A 20,052-nucleotide genomic window follows, 5' to 3' on the forward strand; every position below is an offset into this window, starting at 1 on the left:
AGGATGGATGGATGGATGATGGATGGATGGATGGATGGATGGATGGATGGATGGATGGATGGATGATGGATGGATGATGGATGGATGATGGATGGATGGATGGATGGATGGATGGATGGATGGATGGATGGTGGATGGATGGATGATGGATGGATGGATGGATGGATGGATGGATGATGGATGGATGGATGATGGATGGATGATGGATGGATGGATGGATGGATGGATGGATGGATGATGGATGGATGATGGATGGAGGATGGATGGATGGATGATGGATGGATGGATGGATGGAGGATGGATGGATGATGGATGGATGGATGGATGGATGGATGGATGATGGATGGATGATGGATGGAGGATGGATGGATGGATGGATGGATGGAGGATGGATGGATGCTCATCCCATGGTGGAAGGCATCTGGAATGAGCTGACACAGCCACGGGCTGGGAATGTCATCACAGGTGAGCATGGAGGGTGGGAAAAGGGAGGCACTGGTGGATACTGGGAGCTTGGGCTTGCACCTGCTGGGGGAAGAGTCACCACCACTGGGAGGACTGGGCCAAGCTTCCCATGGCTCTCCTGCAGAGCGAGGCTGGAGCAGAGTTGATCCTGCCTGGAGCATCTTTTGCGGGGACACGTGAATCTGTGTTCCAATGCGTGGAGATGGTTATTGCAAAGCCACTTTATTTCTGGTGTTGTTATTGGCAGGGGAGTGGGAGTGCAATACAATTTTAGCCACCCTGATGTCTCTGTGTCCCTTACATCCCACCTCCATTCTAGAGCAGCTTTTCCCTCACATTACACGATCCTTTCGACTGTACAAAAGGGACTTCTTGCACCTGAAATTGTTAAAAATTGAGCTGGTCCTGCAAAGTAGGGTCAGGAGTGGGCAGTCCTGGGAGAGTTGATAGCTGTGTGTCCCCACCACCAACAGCACCCCTGGTCCCACCAGGAAGAAGGATTTCCTTGCATATGGCAGGAGCAGGGGATGACCAAGACCTGTGTGAGGCTCAGTGAGGATGAACTTGCTCTTGGAGAAGGATTCCAGTCACACCAGGAGCCCAGTCCAGCCCTCAGGCACGAGCAGAGCAGGAGCAGCCCAGCCAGCAGCACCTTTTTGTTCATTTAAAACCATCCCACTGAAGATCAGGGTGAGTCTCCAGAGCTGCTGAGTCGGAGACCACCCCTCAGATAAACTCCACATCCCAAAGCTCACTCAGACCTCTCCCACCTCCCACTGGCACTATCCCCTGGATCACAGAACGCCTCATAAACACACCCAGAGAACGCTTTTGTCTCTTCCTGTCCTTTTCAGATATTTTGGGTATTTGTGGCAATCTCTCCTGTTTATATAACAAAGCCACAGCCCAGTGTTTGTGACACCATATCCATGGAAACCCTAATATAGCATGCACAGGCGAGGAGATCTCATTAGGTGCCTCAGCTGCGGCAGCACTGGGGAGGGAATTTCTCTGGGATGCTCTGCTGGGAAGGGGCCTGGCTGCTCACCCAGCCTGGAGCACCTGGCAGGACAGTAACACCTCCCAAAGAGCAAATAATGGTAATTTGGGGTAATTTTGGCCTTTCTCCTGCTGTCCCATCACCAGCTGACCGTGGCTTAGCCCAGACCCCCACCTTTGGCTCTGCAGATCTGTGGGTGCATGGCTGGAGCAGGGGGAGAGGCAGAAGGGATGGAGCTTCCCAGTCAGGGCAGTGCTGTCCTCACCTTCAGTGCCAGAGCAGGAGCAGAGTCTGAGCTGTAAAGAGCAGCTCAGGTCCAGTTCTGTCCCTAATTTGGGGCAAGTGCCTCAGTGGGGAGGTCTGGGGCTGCTTCCCCTTTGGATGTGAGGCAAAAGTTTTCTTCCACGGTGTAAAACAAAAAACAAAAAAAAAAAATCTGGTCCTGAGGAAGGCAAAACGGACTGGGAGAAAGCAAGAAACTGGAACAAGCAGAGGCTTGGCAAGGGGGATGTTACAGCAATTGTGCTGTAAGGCACAAACTCGGGGCAAGGAGGAAGGAATGGCTCTTCACACCCATCCCTGCTGGATCACTGTCACCTCCAAGTGTCCAGGACCATTCCCACCTGGATCAGTCACCTCCAAGTGTCCTGTCCTGGCTGGCACATGTCACATCTGTGAGTTAAACCAGCCCAGGCTGCTGTCACATGTGGAAGTTCCCTGTAAAACCTCACAGCTCGCTGTGGCCCAGGTGACACAGGGACACTAAAGCTTCTTTAGAGAGGGCAGACACTCACCTGCACCCCTGATGGGCAATTGAAAGTCAAATTGGCAGGGCCAGTGCTGTCCTGGTGCACAAAAACCCCATGAGCAGCCTGCAGATCCCTTCTGATGCCTCATGGGAAGGAACAGGAGTGGGCAAAGAGATCCTTTGGGAAGGATGATAAACAATCCTCCCCACCTTGGGGTGTGATGGAACACATCCTGTGAGTCCTGGGGCTGCTCCACAGCTCTGATCTGCTGGCTGAGGGCTGGATTTAGCCAGAGGAACAGCCCACATTGACCCCTGCAGGATCACCAAAGCCTGAGCATCCCCCCGTGTGCCAGCCCAGCTTTGCCCTGCTCACACACGGCTCCAGCCCGAGTCAGGCACTGCCAAACCTCATCAGCAGCCAGAAAAACTCCATCCTGGGGCTGGGCAGGGCTGTGGAGAGCAGAGCCCCGGGGCACGGAGAGTGGGAGCAGACAGAGAGCTTCCCTTCCATCCCATCCCCTCCCTGTCCTTGCCCAAATCGAATTTCCATTTCTGTGAGCGAGGCAATGGATTATAGCTCGGGGGGCTCTGCCTGCTCCAGCCCCTAATTCGGAGCATCAGTTGTGGTTGAAGCCGTACCTGTGAGCAGCCTTTGCTCCCCGGCTCCCTGCCGGGCTCTGGCAGCCGCCGCTGGCCACCAGGTGCTGAGTGCGGAGAGAAAACCATGGAATTTTGTCACCGGGAGGGTTTGAGTGTGGGCTCGGCAACTCCCGGTGCGGGTTCAGCATCCAGCCCTGCCTGGGGGCTCACAGCCCGCTCCAGGTGTTCCTGGGCATCTTTCCTGCTTTTCTGCCTGGAGAGGGGGATGAGGGGTGTGGGGACACCCCAGTCCCATCTCCAGCACTGTCCTGCCGGCATTCCCTTCCTCAGGAGCTCCCACACGGGCACGAAGTGGCTGCTGTGCCCCAGAGGACGGGGCAGGACCCACGGCTCCCACCCCACAGCCCTCCCGTGGGATCCTGCTCCCGAATGAGTTTCCCAGTCAGGAAACTCTGGCGATTCTACATCTCCTTGAAGTCTTAAAATAAACACTGCCAGCAATGAGTGGAAAGCTGGATCCTCACTCCTCGCCTGGATTTATGAGCCACGACTCAGGAGAAACTGAAGGAGGGGGGCAGTGGGAGAGATGTACATAATTTTTTTTCTCTCTTCAAATAAATTCTCAGCGCTTATCTGCAAAGTTCAGCTGTTTTCAAGCTGACCTGCCCGTGTTCTGCTGTTCCACTGCAAATTCCTCCTGTACAGGAGAGCTCAGGAGCTGCACTTGCACACGCCAGCAACCTGGGGTTTCATCTCTGATGGAGGGAGGCAGAACTTGTTAGCTGAGGACCCCTCCTGCCCCCGGTGAGGATCACTTTGCCTTCCTGCCATGCTTGGCAGCTCAGCATCTTCTCTTTACAATGAGGAAACGGAGCCAAGAGGGGAGGACAAGTGGGTGAATCTGCTCGGAGGGGATCAGGGATGGGCAAGGACAAAAATCTGTTCTGTGGGGCTTTTGTAAGGCAGCCAGCACCAGGGCTGGGGGATGAGGGACATCCATCTGATGCCTTTGGTGTGTCCTGGAGCCTCAGGAAAAGAGGAAAATGCTGCATCCTCCATGGCTGGGGTGAGGTGCAGATGCAGGAGCAGCTCCAGTGAGCAGAACCCCAGAGATGCCACGCTGGGAGCATCCCCAGGCAGCTCCTCCTGCTATCCAGGCGTGCTTTTTAATGCTTTTTAAGGCTTTTCAGCAGCTGATGTGGGACTGGGCTGTGCGCTGGAGTCACTGGGGGAGGGATGGGGATGAGGGACGCTCCCCTGGGAGAGCTCAGCTCTCCATCCCTCCCTGTGCTTGGCCTTTTGCCTGCTGGGGCTGACTGAGAGAGCAAACCCTGCGAGCAGCAGGTCACCCGGCAAGGAGAGAGACGCGGCCGGGATCAATTGACGCATTCCTGAGTAATGGTTGTGTCTTAGGACGGTGAAACCTCCTCGGGTTTAACGTGGAGATGCTCGCATTGATGACTCATTAAAACGCCGAGCTGAATCCATTTCCTCTCCTTAGCCAGGGCTGGGGGAGGCGGATCTGCCCCTGTGACATTGCTGCAAGGAGCAGGAGGAAAGCCGAGTCCCGAGGGGACCCGAGGGAACCCCACCAATAAATAAATTAATAAAATTAATAAATGAATAAAACAATTTTTATTAATAAATTAGTAAAACAATGCCGCCGGCTAGCAGGATAAAGCCAGGCAATGCGTGTGCGTGTTTGCATCAAAGAGCTCCAGGCAGTTCATTATAATTCCAATTAACATGGGAAAGGTAATAACTGAAAGAGAATCCATCAGATTTTAAACAAATGGGAAGCGGGATGGGGAGAGGCTAAAGGTGCCTTTAAACTTTAAACTGAGCCCAAGTCCCGGCTGCTACAAAGAAATAACAAATATTGAATATATCCAGTGGTCTAGGCAGGTGGGGGCTTCAGTGGGTACAAAGCTGGGTGGGAGAGGAGCTGGGTTTGAAAGGGCCAGAATTAAATCCCATAAAGCCCAAAAAGGAGAGGAGAAAGGAGAGGACACATCTCTTTTCTTGCTGTTTGGGGAAAATCAGCATTTCTTCTGGTACTGAGCTTTGCAGGGAAAATATTTCAATCCCTGTCAGTATTATTTAATGCCTGGGAGCTCAGACAAGGCTCAGGGTGCTTTGTTCTCCTGTCTGGCCACGTTTGGGGTGATCCCAGGCTGGGCTGTGTGGACACCCAGGCCAAGAGTACCACGAACAGTGCAGAGCATGTCCACAAGGGCTCAGCCAGAGCAGCCTGTGAGCAACCAGCCCTTCCCAGCCACTAAAGAAGATTTAAGAGCGAATCACATCAGCCCAGTCAAACCCAATTGCTATTGATAATGTCCATGTGCAATTAGAGCCAATTAAGGGGAGACAGCAGATGACAAGTGTTTGGCCAGGAGCTGACGGGGGTCAATACACCAGCCCAATTTCCCAACAGCTAAATGCAATTAAAGACAATCACTTACCCAGCTTGCCCAGGAGGGCCAGCACATAAATGGGCACACCAGGTGCCGGGTGCTGTCCTGGCAGGATGCAGAGCTCCAGGAGCAAGCCCTGCTCCTGCCCCAGCCTCAAGCTGAGGGAGGTGGCATCCATGTACTTCACCCTGGTGGCAGCCTTCCTGGTCATCCTGGTGGTGGCCCTGCAGGGCTCAGCACCCCGCCAGAGTGATTTCCCCTACAAGGTGCCCCTGGATCCCCAGGGGCTGCTGGAGCTCTCCTGGAATGTCAGCTACCCCGAGCAAGCCGTGAATTTCCAGCTGCTCATCAAGGAGCTGCACTTTGGGCTCCTCTTTGGGATGTCGGACAGGGGCGAGTTTGAGAACGCGGACCTGGCCGTGCTCTGGAGCGATGGGCACAACTCCTACTTTGGGGTGAGTCACCTGAGTGTTGCATGGGTGCTTTTGGGGTTTCCCTCCTGGAAATGCAGCTCTCTGAATTGTGCTGGTGGTTTGGTAGAGTGGGGTACAGGGCACAGTGCTCAGGGTCCAGAAGGTTTCAGGGGTTTCTACCCCAGATCGGATGCACACGGTGGGTTTGGCATGGGGATTAAGATTAACCCACAAGAGGAAAGAATAAACACAGCAAGGCTGAGGGAGCCAGGAGCTGGGTGTTTCTGCTGTGTTCAGCTGCAAAGACACACACATCAACACCCTGCTTCACTCGTGTGCTGCTGCCAGCCACATTAAAAATTAACCACAGCTCCCATTAATGGCTCCGAGACAGGGCAAAAGTCACCAGGCAGAGGCTGCTCCTGCCAGCAGGAGGAACCCAGCTGAGAGTTGCATCCAAAGGGATCAATGGGATAACAGGGCAACCTGGGGTGCTGTCAGATATTAAAGGTGCAGATGTATTTGGGAAAACTGATTTCCAGTTGTGTTGTTTGCTGTTGCTGGTGCAAACTCCATCCTTCCTGCCGCTGTCTGTTTGTTGGGTTTCTGTCTGGGTGGTTTTCCCAGCCCTATCCCCAGCCCACCACATCAGGCTGATTGTGATTGTGCTTAGCTGCAGAAAGAAATTCCCATTTTTGCCTTTATGAGGCTTTCCATTAAGTTAAATTTTACCTCTCTGCTTACTTCAAATTAACCATAAAACACATTCTTTCGCAATCAGCCGCAATGTGATCCGCAGTGCAATGAAAGCATGAAAAGAAGGCTTTATTATCTGAGCTCTTTTCCTGCTAATTACCAGCCTTTCAGGGTCTGTGGTGGGCCAAATGCTCCAGGATTTCACAGCATCATGTAAAGAAAACATAAAGGATCATTTCTAATCTGCCTTCCTGAACTCACCCAAAGACAAACAGAAATGCCCGGCAGCGCTTGGGTTTTCTCTTTCACTTGGTGCTGAGCAGCATCCTGCAAGGAGATCTCTATAAATCTCTCCAGCCCTGCTTTTCTCTCCCCCAGCAGCTTTTCTTCTGGATAAGTGTGTTGGCTGTTAAAGAGATCCACATTTGTTCAGCCCCCCATGTTCTATGAGATTAACTTGCGCTCCATATTCCTATGAAATCAAATGTCATGAGAGCTCCATGGAGCTGATTTCCCTCTCCCCCTCTAAGGACAATATGTTCTGGAAATATGACTCTATAGCTCTGGCTGACATGATGCCAAATTGCTTTATCCTTTTTCTTCTGGTTTTTCCTCCCAAGATAAGAGAACCAGTGTGCACACAGCCAGCTACTTCCTGGGTGCCTTTTCTGAGTAAACAGGAGACCCACGGGAGAAACAAAAGATCAAAGAAACAACCCTGATCAAATCCAAATTATCCCAGGATTTTACACTCCAAGCCTTCAAACCCTGAGGCACAGGAATACCCTGCTGCTTTGCTTCTTGGGGTGGCTTTGTCACCATCCTCTACAACAAGCAGTTTTTAGGAGGCCGTGCTGGGCTTCCAGAACAATCTGGCCACAAAAAACAATTAAGAATTTTGCAGAAAATCTTTAACCCAACAAAGGTCTGATCTTAAACTGAGGGAGGTTTGTGCCAAGGGTTTTGAAGAGCCCAGCTCTCCCTTCCACAGGGTCTCCCCAACACAAACACACCCAAATTCCAGCACAGACCAACACAACACCTTCACATGTCCCTGGGGGCTTTCCTTCCTCCCTTCCCCACCTTTCCCCACTCACATCTCAGCTTGTAAAGGTCTTTCTGCAGACTCTTAGTGCTGGCTCAGGTGTTTCCCAGGTCTGTCTGAGCACCAGGGATCCTGCAGCAGAGGTCATTCCAGCATGGATCTGCCCAGGAGGTGCTGGAGGTGGGCATGGAGCAAAGCACAGGCATCCTGCAGCTCTGGGGTGCTGAGGGTGCACACAAGGAGGACCTGTGGCACCTCTGGAGGCACCTCCTGGCTGAGCAGGCTGCTCTCTCCCTCACAGGATGCCTGGAGTGATGCCAAGGGGCAGCTCCACATGGATTCCCAGCAGGACTACCAGCTCCTCGGGGCTCGCAGGGCTCCTGAGGGGCTCTACCTGCTCTTCAGAAGAGCCTTCAGCACCTGTGACCCCAAGGACTACCTGATAGAGGTACGGCATCGCCCTCACCCTGCTGTGGCACCCCCAGCCCCATCCCAGCCCTGTTTGGGCACAGCATCAGGTGTTGGTGCTGTGCGAGGCACAGAGGAAGTGAGCTACAGATGTCAGCCCTGGCCCATGAGTAATGTTTGGCACCATCTATTCACAAGCCCTTCAAAAGCTCTCTCAAGTGTAGCTTTTAGCTCGTTTGCATCATCAGCTCCTGTTGAACATGCATTGGGTCTATATAAATCCTTCCTGCATCACTCTGCTTGACAGTCTGGAGCCAACTGTTGGGAGTGTCACGAAGAGGGGTTGGTGTATCAACAGCAGGCAAACAGGAGGGTGGTGACAGGAGCTGGGACAAAGGGACAGCAAATTGAGGTGCTGCTCTGTGCTCGGTGGTGTCTCCCTGGCTCTGCACCCACCACTCCTCTCTGAGCTGGGATTTGGGATAAACCCTCCTGTCAGACAGCTCAGAGGCTCAGCTACAGGCCCTGGAATCAGTGCAAGGCTCATCTCACATGAAAGCCTTTGTGGGCAGGATATTTTAGAGCCAACGTGGGCACAAAGTGTCCTCGAGTTTTTGCTGCTGGTGCTCAAAAGCTTCTCTTGTGGTGAGAAGTGTCTGCCGTCTGCCAAAACACTGAGAGCCCTGGAGGGAACAATCTGTGTGTGAGAGCCACAAAAACACTTGCTGGTCTTTATTCTCTGATCCTGCAGGAAAAGATTGTTCTCTTTTTCCTTCCTCCCTTATCTCCTGTCCAGAGCTCTCAGTGTTCTTGTTTGCAGCAGACTTTCAGCAGAGCTTCTTGTGGTTCCTTCCACCTGAAAAGAAGCTGGAAGAAAAAGGGAGGACTACAGGGAGAAGTTTTGTTCCTGCTGTTACCTCCAGGCTATTGCTGGGCTGCAGGGGATGATGAGCCCTGCACTGATGGGTTTGTCCCAGCCTGGAGCTCATGAGGGGCTTGGAAGGAGCAAAGAGGATGTGCCACCTTTTTGGAATTGATGGGGAACCTGCTAGGGAACCCTCAGTGACCACATCAGCCAGAGAAACACCTGGAATGTAGAGCTGTCCTGGGCCAGCACAGCACAGTGAGCGGCTGGTGCAGCCAGGGTGGGGTCACAGACCCATTTCTGGGTTCATGCCACCAGTGCTGGTGCTGATGGTCCCTGCAGCTCCTGTTCAGCATGAAAACCCCACAGGTATGTTCTGCTCTGTCTTCAGGATGGCACCGTGCACCTGATCTACGGCATCCTGGAGAAACCAGTGCATTCCCTGCAAGCCATCAATGTCTCTGCCCTCCACGGGGGGCTGCAGAGGGTGCAGCTGCTCAAACCCAACATCAGCGTCCCTCAGCTGCCCAGAGACATGCAGACCATGGAGATAACAGCCCCAGATGTGGTCATTCCCAGCCAGGAGACGACCTACTGGTGTTACATGGCAGAGCTCCCCGAGGGCTTCCCCAAGCACCACATAATCATGGTAAGAGGCAGGAGAAGGGGGTTGCTATCCCCAGGGTGGGTCAGAAATTGTGTTCACATCCTGCAAATTCCATGTCACAGGGAGGCTTTCAGGCCCTGGCATCCAAATGTGGTCCCAAAACCTCTTCCAGGTCCAGCCCAGCAATCAGTAGCATCCTCTTGTCTCCTAGAGTGTCTCAGCAGGAGAGGACCAGGTAATGTTTTCCCACGTGGCACATCCAGCAGGTTCCAGGGCAGGCTCAGGGCTGACTCCCTGCAGAAGGAACAGACCCACAGCAGGACTTTGGCACACATGAGGAGCATAAAACCACAGGAAACAAAGGAACAGGGCTGATGAGAGCAGGGCAGAGCCAACCAGGATGGGAACTGCCATCTAAAAGATGAGGCATAGTCCAAAAAAAGAGTTACAGACGTAAATGCAACTTGTGGGCACTGCCAGAAGTGTTGCTTGGGCCATCTCCTGCAGAGGAGAGGCAGAAACCTGCTGGCAACCCTGAAGAAAGGATGGGAGAGCACCCAGCAGGTGTGGGGGTGGCTCAGGAGGTGACCTGGCACATCCAGAGTCAAAAGCACACCAGGGGGATGAGGAGAACCTGCAGACACTCGAGCTGCAGCGAGCGCTCGGTGATTTCGAGGGGAGAGACGATGCTAAGGGAGGCTCAGAAGGAGGATTTTCTCTCTGACAGATGGTGTGAAGTGAATCATCTGTGTGTAAGTAAGAAGTGTGTAACTCCTGATACCTTCCCGCTGCTGCAGATCACTTCTGCATCTGGCACTTTTAGCCAGAGATGTTCCTCAGCCTTGAGTCACTCTCTCTACCCCAAATCCTCCTCCCCATGCCCCAGGCAGCTGCAGGACACAAACAAAACCCAAGGGCTGCAGGCAGAGCTACAACAACAACACAGCCAGGACTCTCTGTAGGAAAAAGCAGCATCCCCAGGGCCACCTTTACCTCTGGTAAAGGACTCAGTCATCACAAAACCGACCAAGGGCTGATCCCCATCTCTTGCTGGAGAAAGGATGAGCTGCTTCTCTGTGGGTTCTGGTAGGCTCTGGGTTGGTCCCTGAGCCAGCCAAGAAATTAAATATTTCCACAACTGACGTAAATGCTCCTTGGGCACTACTAACATGTTGCTTCCCCTTTGAAGTACCCAGGTGCTTTGCTCTTCCACAACCAAAATATGAGGTGAATGCTCTTGGCCATTGCTGTCTCATGCCCTGAACAACCTTCCCTCCATCCTGTGGCAGAAACTGGTACCAGGTCACAGATACTCCTGCCCTGGCACCTTGTGGTGCCTGCAGGGTTCAGGGATGGGCTCTCAGAGTGTCCTCTCACCCTGGAGATTGGGCCTGTTTAACTCTGCCATAACCAGAATATGAGGGGAAAGTTCTTGGCCCTCATTGCCTCATGGCCTGAGCAACCTGTGGCAGAAACTGGTACCAGGTCACAGACACTCCTGCCCTGGCCCCTCATGGAGCCTGCAGGTCCCAGGGATGGGCTCTCAGTGTCTCTTCTCCTCCTTGGGCCTGCCTTGCAGTACGAGCCGGTGGTCACGGCGGGTAACGAGGCCCTGGTGCACCACATGGAGGTCTTCCAGTGCGCGGCCGACTTCGACAGCTTCCCCCACTACAACGGGCCCTGCGACTCCAAGATGAAGCCAGAGCGCCTCAACTACTGCAGGCACGTGCTGGCAGCCTGGGCCATGGGGGCACAGGTGGGTGTGACAAGGGACATGTCCCCCTGGGTGACAACCAGGCCCTGCTGCCTCCCAGACCATCCCGGTGCCGCTTTGGGGGCTGCCCTCACCCTGGGCTCTGCTGGGGTTTGGCTTCAGCCCCTCCTGGATGTGTTTGATTTCCTATTTGTCCCCAGTTCTCTCCTCTCTGATGCCATAAATCAGTGGGGTGGGACACTAGAACAGCTCTCCAGGGAATGGTCGTGGCCTCGAGTCTGAGGGAGCTCAAGGGGGTTTTGGACAACACTTGTGGGATTCTTGGGGCTGTCCTGTGCCCCAGGAATCTCACAAATGTTGTCCAAAACCTCCTTGGACAACAAGGGGGCCAGGAGTTGGATTTTGATGATCCTTTTGTGGGTTCCTTCCAGCTCAGGGTATTTTATGATTTTATGACAACACTCAGGTGTTGTGCCACTGCATGTGGAATGAGAGAAGCTTTGGAAGCAAGGGCAGCTTTCCAAGCACAACCAATGGCACAAGTCATGGCCCATGGTGTGGGTCAGGATTACACCCACACATTCCCTTAGGCTTTCCAGTCTTGTTCCCAGGAAAGCCACCCTGCTGCTCCCCTAACACCCTCCCTTCTGCTTCCAGGCTTTCTATTACCCTGAAGAAGCAGGTCTTGCCTTTGGTGGCCCAGGCTCCTCCAGATATTTGCGTCTGGAGATCCATTACCACAATCCCCTGGTGTTCAAAGGTGAGGGGCTGCCCTGAACGTTGTTTTACCTGTGTGACCATGGCGGGAGAGCTGGGGAAATTCCAGGGAAGCATTGCCACCTTCTGGGGAGGCCTCTGGCCCAAACCATGGCCCTGTGCTCAACTTTGTGGAGAGCTGATGGTGCAGATCTGTCCCTGCAGGAAGAATACATTAACCCCCCAGCACGCTGCTGCTTTTCTGGTCTCAGCAAAGCCATCCTCACTGAAATGCATGCCCAGAGGTGGGGAAGGATGCTTGGGAAAGGAGCCTGCAGGCAGAAAATTGCCCCCACAGAGTTCCTGTGGCAAGGATGTGATCCAGGGCAACACCAGGATTCAGCTGGGCTGTCTTAGGAGTAACCCCAATTTCCACACAAGGTGGTGGGGCTGGGTCTGAGCCCAGAGCAGGAGTGACAGCAGTGCCAAGGCACCAGAGAGACCAGGCTGCCTGGGGAGGGGGGGATGTGGATGTTGATTCCTGTTCTCCTGCTTCGATAACATTGTCAGGAGACACATTGGAAAAAAAAGAAGGATTCCAAACAACCCAGTTTCTTCATTAACATAAAAACAAGCAGCTTCTTGACTACCCAAGGATATTTTTAGGAGGCCAGAGCATATGTACTGTGGATCAATCATAGCACATTCGGCAACTTGAGAAGAAACACGGCTATAAATACAGAGTTCACATCTTCCATCATTCATCTGCTTTTGCCTGTTAACCAATAGTGTCTCCCCCGTTATTCTTATCCCTGGGTGGGCTCCAGCCTGGAGACAGGGAGCTCAGAGCTGCCCCGAACCCCTGCTGACCTATTGACCCTGCTCTTTCCCTTTGGCATTTTGGGATTAAAGAAGCTGCAGTGAGCCCTGTTCCTGAGGGAGTCCTCCAAAGCACCCCATGCTCTGTCCTCCTGCTTTGGGCTCTCCAAAGGCACCCTTACCTTGCTGTCCTGGGACAGTGCCCTCACCAGGGAGCCAGGTGCATCTGGGGACACTCAGTGAGGATTTCCACAAAAATCTGTAGGATTTAAAACAATTTCAAACAGAGGAAGGAAGCCGGGAGTGAGAGGCTCCCCACAGCATGTCCTTGTCTTTCACCTGTTGGCCTTGTCCCTGCAGTGACTTGTCCTTGTCCCCTGGCCCCCAGGTCGCCGTGACTCCTCGGGGATCAGGCTGTACTACACGGCCACCCTTCGTCCCTATGATGCTGGAATCATGGAGCTGGGCTTGGTGTACACCCCAGTGATGGCCATTCCCCCTGGAGAGGACAGCTTCATCCTCACAGGATACTGCACAGATAAATGCACCCAGCTGGTGAGCGCCTGTCCCCTCCATCCCATCTGCACCTCAGAGGAGAAAGGTTTCCCGTGGCTTTTCCTTGGCTCCAGGCAGCACCAATTTCCAGGCTGCCAATTTGAAGTTTTAAACTCACCGTGAGGAAAGAAAAATCTGCTGTGTACAATAAACAGAGAGCAGCTGGTTGGGATGTGCTGGATCCCCCTGAAAGCAGCTCTCCTGGGGAGCCATCTGCTCCAGCTCCCTGGGGTACCATTCCCATAAAGCTCACTGCCGAGCTGGCCCTGTCCCAGTGGTGCTTTCCCTCACAGGGCTGGGAAAATTGGCTCCTGCTCCTGGGGAGCTTGCCAAGAGCTCCCTCAAAGATGGTTCCAAAGGGCCCACCTTGCTCTCTCAGGGAAGCTTTGGTTTTGTTTTTGTAGGGCTTACCCATAAGGAATCTCTTGTGCCACCACCACGGACGGCAGGGAGGGAAGCTGGATGTGCCCCAGCAATTCCTGCTGCCCTGGAGCATTGCTTTGGCAGCAGTGAGGGTTTGTCCCTCTGCAAGGAGCTCACTGAGCTGCTTCTCCAGGGGTACAGCAATCCCCTAAACACCGCGTGAGAGCCAGAACAGGGACAGCCAGTTCCCAGCACACAGCCGGGGATGTGAGGGAGGGGATGTGAGAGGGGACATCTCGGGTTTTGTGTTGCTGAGATGGCTCCTGAGGTATTAAAGGTCGTTTTTCTCAGCCCTGTGACCGAAGAAGAAGTCGAGATTCCTTGGCTCTGGTTTTCAAGGTTGTTTATTTTCCTCTTATCTGTTCCATTCTTTCTCTGACCTGCTGAGCTCTGTCCAGCAGGTTGGGTTGTGGCACAGTCCCTGCCCTTGGGGTGGTGTTGGCTTTTTATACGAAGAACTACGTGTGCTTTATTTACAATAATTTTCCAATGCCTATCACCTATGTTGGACAGTCTGTCTCTACTCTAAACCAATCCAAAAGTGTCCTCCATCCCAGCAGAAGATGGAGGACAAGAACAAGAAGAAGGACAAGACACACCCAGATCCCTCCATCTTGCCTCTTGAACCCCCATTCTAAATCCCCAAAATTCTACTTTTTTACCCTGTAACAAGTTCACTATCATTCTACTCGAACTCTTGTAGCCTCACACAAAGTTGGGAATTGTTTCCATGGGCTAAAATAGAAGCACAGATGTTTTTGACTCCGTGCCAAGATGTCTGATCTCCCTGCCAGGGTCTGGAGTCCTCCAGGGCAGCCAGAGGAATGTCCTGGATTCTGACAGGGACAGGGGTCCCACGGGGGCTTGAGCTGTCCCTCATTCCTTCCTTCCTTCCTTCCCCAGGCTCTGCCCTCTGCTGGCATCCGCATCTTCGCCTCGCAGCTGCACACACACCTGGCAGGAAGGAAAGTGGTGACGGTGCTGGCCCGGCACGGCAGGGAGAGGCAGGTTGTGAACGCTGACAGCCACTACAGCCCTCACTTCCAGGTACAGGGGCTGCAGGGGGCACGGCTGGGTGTCCCCCCTGGGCACGGTGCCACTCTGATATGTGCCCTTCCCTCCCTTCCCAGGAGATCCGCATGCTGAAGGAGGTGGTCTCTGTTTTCCCGGTGAGTTGCTCCAAAAAATGTCCCAAACAGCACAACCTGAGTCCCCTGCCTCCTTACATCTCCCCATCCCATCTGGGGACTCCCAGCGGGGCTGGAGGGAGGTTGCTGGGTCATTTGTGCCATCTCCATGCAGATACTTTGGGGACAACCAGGACCTCTCTCATATGGCCCAGAATTGGTGTGTGGGCAGGCGGGAGCTAAATGAGGCTCCTGATTTAGCTGGGCTTCGTCTGGCAGAGGGAGGCTCCTCAGGGGGTGAGCATGAGCCATGGTGCTGCCCTCTGGCCTTGCTTGATGGGAGGAGAGGAAGAGGTTCAGCATCAGAGTGGGAGTGGGTGGGAAAACAGAAAACAGGGGTGGAACCTGCCCCAGGGCTCCTCACATGGGGAAGGACCTGACTGCAAAGATGGGGACAGCTCCTGGAGCTGCTCAAAGCACTCAGCGCCCAGTGGAGCCGTGCCCAGGGCAGCTCCTGGAGCTGCTCAAAGCACTCAGCACCCACTGGAGCCGTGCCCAGGGCAGCTCCTGGAGCTGCTCAAAGCACTCAGCACCCACTGGAGCCATGCCCAGAGCTGTGCCCTGGGGTGTCCCCACGGTCCTCAGCACTGACTGTGGCAGGGAGGCTGCTGTGCCATCAAGTCAGCTCGTGTTTTGGCACCTCAAGCTCTTGCCTAAGTGCAATGCTAAGGTGTTTTCAACCCCGCAGAAATCCCTAAAAAGCGAGGAAAGCAGGAAACACCATCCCTGGGATGCAGCCCTGGGGAATCTCCTCAGGGGATGCAGTTTTAGCAAGGACTCCTGAGGGGTTGCAGGCTCCTGGTATGGGGAGCAGAGATTTCCATGTGGAACACTCCCCAATCCCTAAATTTTCCTGTGTTTGAACCCCCTAGGGTGATGAACTCATCACCACCTGCACATACAACACTGAGGACCGGAGCAGAGCCACCGTGGTGAGTGCAGGGGCAACTTTGGGGGTAAACCAGGGTGGGTTGGGGGCACCCCCAGAGTGGGCACTTGCATGAAACCAGGCTGAACCCCAGCCAGAAGCCAAGGGAGGGTGGGAAGAAGGGAACTCACAAGGCTCTGCTGCCTGCAGTGGGGATGTGAAGGTGCTAATTGTGAAGTAGCATGTGTCACTGTAATTCCCATCACAAACTGTTCCACCAGGGATTAATTGTAATTAAAGAGAAGTGGCATTTTTTGACAGTGCATGTTATTTCCTTACATAGGCAGTGGGAAAAAAAATATAAAAGAGCCTGTCAGAGGTACCATCAACAGCGACAAGGCTAAATATAGCAGAGGGATTATAGGAAATCTGCATTTTAATGTAAACCACACGGTCTAGCCTGGAAGTCTGTCCTTGCACAGAGGGCAGACAAGCAGAGAGCTGGCCATGCCATGCCATGCACCTGAAGGGGTGTGAATACTTATCTCTACGTCCATCTCTATCTCATCTTTATCTATCTAGAGATCCAGATCTAGATCTAAAAAGAGTTTTTAGGTATAGATGCATGTGAGTGTTGAGTGAGCTCTGTGCCCCCCTGCCCTCCCTGCCCCTGTACAGCCCCAGCAGGGCACAGCCATGCCCCACTTCCATCACCTTCCTGCCTGTGCCACAGGGAGGCTTTGGCATCCTGGAGGAGATGTGTGTGAACTACGTGCACTACTACCCCCAGACCCAGCTGGAGCTGTGCAAAAGCGCTGTGGATCCAGGCTACCTGCACCGGTACTTCAACCTTGTCAACAGGTAAAGAGCCCTGCACAGGGGGGCTGGGGGCACAGGGAGCACTGGTACAACAGCCAAACCCAGGGTTTGGAGGATGGCTGTGGAGTGAGAACCACCAGGAAGGGAGGGAGGGACTGCTCAGCGAGAGTCAGCGTGTGGCTGAGTGCATAAATGCAAAATATTCCTTATAACCCGAGGCAGACTCCAAGGATCCATGCCAGGTAAAGAGCCCTGCACATGGGGGCTGGGGGCACAGGGAACACTGGTACAACAGCCAAACCCAGGGTTTGGAGGATGGCTTCCCACCAGGAAGGGACGCAGGGACTGCTCAGCAAGAGTCAGCCTGTGGCTGAGTGCATAAATGCAAAATATTCCTTATAACTCGAGGCAGACTCCAAGGATCCACACCAGGGGAGGAGGCTGCAGCCCATCCACCCATGAGCAGAGGGAGATGCTGACCTTGCACAGGGTGTCCTACCCACGGGCTGCTCCCAAATGCTGCCCTGCTGGCTGCTGCAGGCTGTCCCTGTGCCCAGCGCTGCCCTCAGAGCCATCCCAGGGTCAGGCAGGAAGGAATTGGTCACATCCAGCTCTGGAAGGGCACAGCAGTGCTGTGCTTCAGCCTGGCTTTTCTCCTGCCCAGGTTCAACGATGAGGAGGTCTGCATGTGCCCACAGGTGTCTGTCCCTCAGCAGTTTTACTCCATCCCCTGGAACACCTTCAACAGGGATGTGCTGAAATCCCTCTACGGCTTTGCTCCCATCTCCGTGCACTGCAACAAATCCTCGGCTGTCCGGTTCCCGGTAGGTACAGCCTCACTCCCAGAGATTCCCTGCACAGTTCCCACATGTAAGGCTGGGTCTGTGGTGCTCAGGACACATCCAAACCCAGGAGGCTCAGGGCAGGGGGCTGGAGCTGCTTGGAAATCCCTGGTATCAGCAGGACACAGAGCCCAGCCCAGCCCTGGGCTTAGCCAATACATCAGGAGCCCACCATGGATGCTCCCAGCCAGATCCAATTAGGAGATGCATTTGCATAAAGTGATTTAGAGGCTGCTTTTGCTGACTGTTAAAGTAGGGCCAGATCCAAGGATCTGGATTTTAGGATTTTGGCAAATCCCCCCAGGTCCCAGCAGACCAAGCTCATTACACACAGCATCTGTGCAGCTTCCAAAGGTGGTGATCCAGCAAAACGTGAAGGATAAAGGACTGGGAGGTCTTTAAAATAAAACCAGGCCTAGAGATGAGGAACATGATGATGATGGTGGTGAAGATTTAAAACCAATGCCGGCATCATCTTCCAATGCCATTTATCAGTGCAATAAATTTGGATTAGCCTGGATCCAGTGCTACCCACTGCAGCACAGGAGCATCCTGAGCTGATTGCAGGGATGACCATCAGCTTTCTGCCACTGTAAATCCCTTTTAGCAAAGTTTCACTCTGGGGTGGGCAGAAACCTTTTCAGTTCCCTGGAACTGGACACCAGGCACCTCTCAGAGCTTTGCTGCAGGGACAGAAGTGGTGCAGAAGTTTTGTGCAGCAGCAGAGTTACGAATTAAACATCCTAATTTATGACTCAGACAACTCCCTTGATTTCAGAGAGGTCTTGGGGGCTGTCAGGAAGGGCCTTGAGCAGTCCAGAGCCAGTGCTGGCACAAAGTGGGTCAGAGCATCACAGTGAGGGCGAAGGAGCCTCTGCTCTGCTGGTGTTTCAGAGCGAGCCCGACTTGGAGACATCTCATTTATTCCATGCTGCTTCTGCCAAGAGAAAAGCACCAGCTTCTAATTAAGCTCATGTTTTTGCAGTTCAGTGATCCCAAATCTGATGATTTCTGGGAGGAACTGAGTGCTGTTAATTACTGAGCCAAACCTCAAGGTAACACTTGTGAGCGGCAGCGGGGACGGTGCCGTCCCCAAGTTCCCCTGCACCCACAGGGGCTAGCAGTAAACTCTGTTCAGGTTTCAACTCGAAGGCACTGAAAACAACAACTATCAAGACACTCCACTTGCCTTTGATCTCTCCAAAGAGCAGGTTCAGGGATGTATCAGCAGGGCAGACGCTGCAGCAGATGGGCTCAGGGCTGGAGCTGAGCCCTGGAGTAGGAGCACCCTAAGGATGCTTAACTGCTCCCCTAAGCCATAAGGGCACAGGAAAGGAGTTGTTCCTCCAGCTGGTGCTCCCCTGCAAAGCTGTCCCCTCTCTGATTGCTCCCCATGAGCTTTGGAAAGGTCCCTCCATCCCACTCCATCTTTCCCCAGGGCTTTCCCGGTGCCAGCTCTGGCCCATTTCGCTTGACATACCAGCAGAAATTTCAGCTGAAAACAAAAATTCCACTTTCATCTCGCTGATGACTCACGGCTCTACCTCTCCTCTCCAGACCTCCCTCCTCCTGCTCACGCTGTGGCTCAGCCTCTCGCTGACATTTCTGCACGAACACGCAGCTGGCAGCCCAGCCAGAGCATCATCACACTGAGCTGAGCCCCCCGTGACCCCCCCAGCCCCTGCCCACCTCTCCGCAGCCACCAGGCCATGCCCACATCACATCTGAGCTGGATCCTGCTCGGTGGGCTCAGCCCTGGGCACTGCCTGCACCTGGCAGGTTGTTCTTTGGAGAGAGCATCCCCAAGACAAGGTGTCACCATGGATGCGCAGAGTGGGGGGATTTGTCCTGGCTGTGGTCACTGTGAGCTCTGAGGGCTGTGACAGCCCTCCCATGGCACCTCAGCCAGGCTGCTGCATCCCTCCTGCTCCACAGGCACATCCCTGCTGGAAATTCCTGATTTTCCAGAGCATGGTGGGCCTGTGGCACTCCCTGGTTTGAGCTGTCTCCACCTGATGTGGCAGGTAACGCTTTTTGGGGTGGAAATTCCCCAGCTGTGGTGGATTTGTGGAACACCCCAGACGTCTGTGCCGCTCAGGGGATGTGTAGGTGCTTCTGCACTAGGAATAATTAGTGATGTCTCATGAGAAAACACCCTGATTTGGGCTAAAAACCCACTTCAGATGTTAAAACTCATGCCATTTCTCCAAGCAGACAGAAACACTGAGCCTCCAACATCTTCTTCACTTTCTGGGGGAACGTTTCCACCTGCTGTGTGACCATGTTCTCAGGGGTCTCAGGATGAGGGAAGAGACGAGGATCTGACTCTATGTTTCAGAAGGCTGATTTATTATTTTACGATATATATTATATTAAAACTATGCTAAAAGAATAGGAGAAAGGATTTCATCAGAAGGCTGGCTAAGAATAGAAAAAGCAAGAATGATAACAAAAGCTTGTGTCTTGGACAGTCTAATCTAGCTGACTGTGATTGGCCATTAATTAGAAAAAAACCAACATGGGCCAATCAGAGATGCACCTGCTGCACTCCACAGCAGCAGATAACCATTGTTTACATTTTGTTCCTGAGGCCTCTCAGCTTCTCAGGAGGAAAAATCCTAAGGAAGAGATTTTTCATAAGAGATGTCTGTGACACTGCCGTGCCCTCAGGGTGCTGCTGACCTCTCTTGCAGGGCCAGTGGGAGAAGCAGCCGCTGCCCAGCATCGCCGAGAGGCTGCGGGAGCCCAGCCCGCGCTGCCCGCCCTCCCCGGGGGCTCAGCCCGCTGCTCCCGTGCCCCTGCACCTGGGACAGCTCCGGAGGGACTGACACCCTGCCTGCCACCCAGCAGGAGCATCCTCGA

The 20,052-nt window shown here is 53.6% G+C and overlaps 1 protein-coding gene across 1 annotated transcript; it reads left to right on the forward strand.

The window, feature by feature from the left end:
• The first annotated feature begins 5,310 nt into the window (after positions 1-5,310).
• DBH (dopamine beta-hydroxylase) lies at positions 5,311-20,052 on the forward strand. The gene is made up of 12 exons (XM_063174511.1): positions 5,311-5,688; positions 7,689-7,835; positions 9,052-9,309; positions 10,847-11,023; positions 11,639-11,741; positions 12,885-13,051; positions 14,378-14,521; positions 14,605-14,643; positions 15,534-15,593; positions 16,263-16,390; positions 17,013-17,172; positions 19,884-20,052. Exons 1-12 carry the CDS (start codon positions 5,311-5,313, stop codon positions 20,016-20,018), a joined length of 1,896 nt encoding a protein of 631 aa, XP_063030581.1. The 3' UTR covers positions 20,019-20,052.

This window comes from Melospiza melodia, chromosome 22 (genome assembly GCF_035770615.1).
Source record: "Melospiza melodia melodia isolate bMelMel2 chromosome 22, bMelMel2.pri, whole genome shotgun sequence".
Taxonomy (NCBI): Eukaryota; Metazoa; Chordata; class Aves; order Passeriformes; family Passerellidae; genus Melospiza; species Melospiza melodia.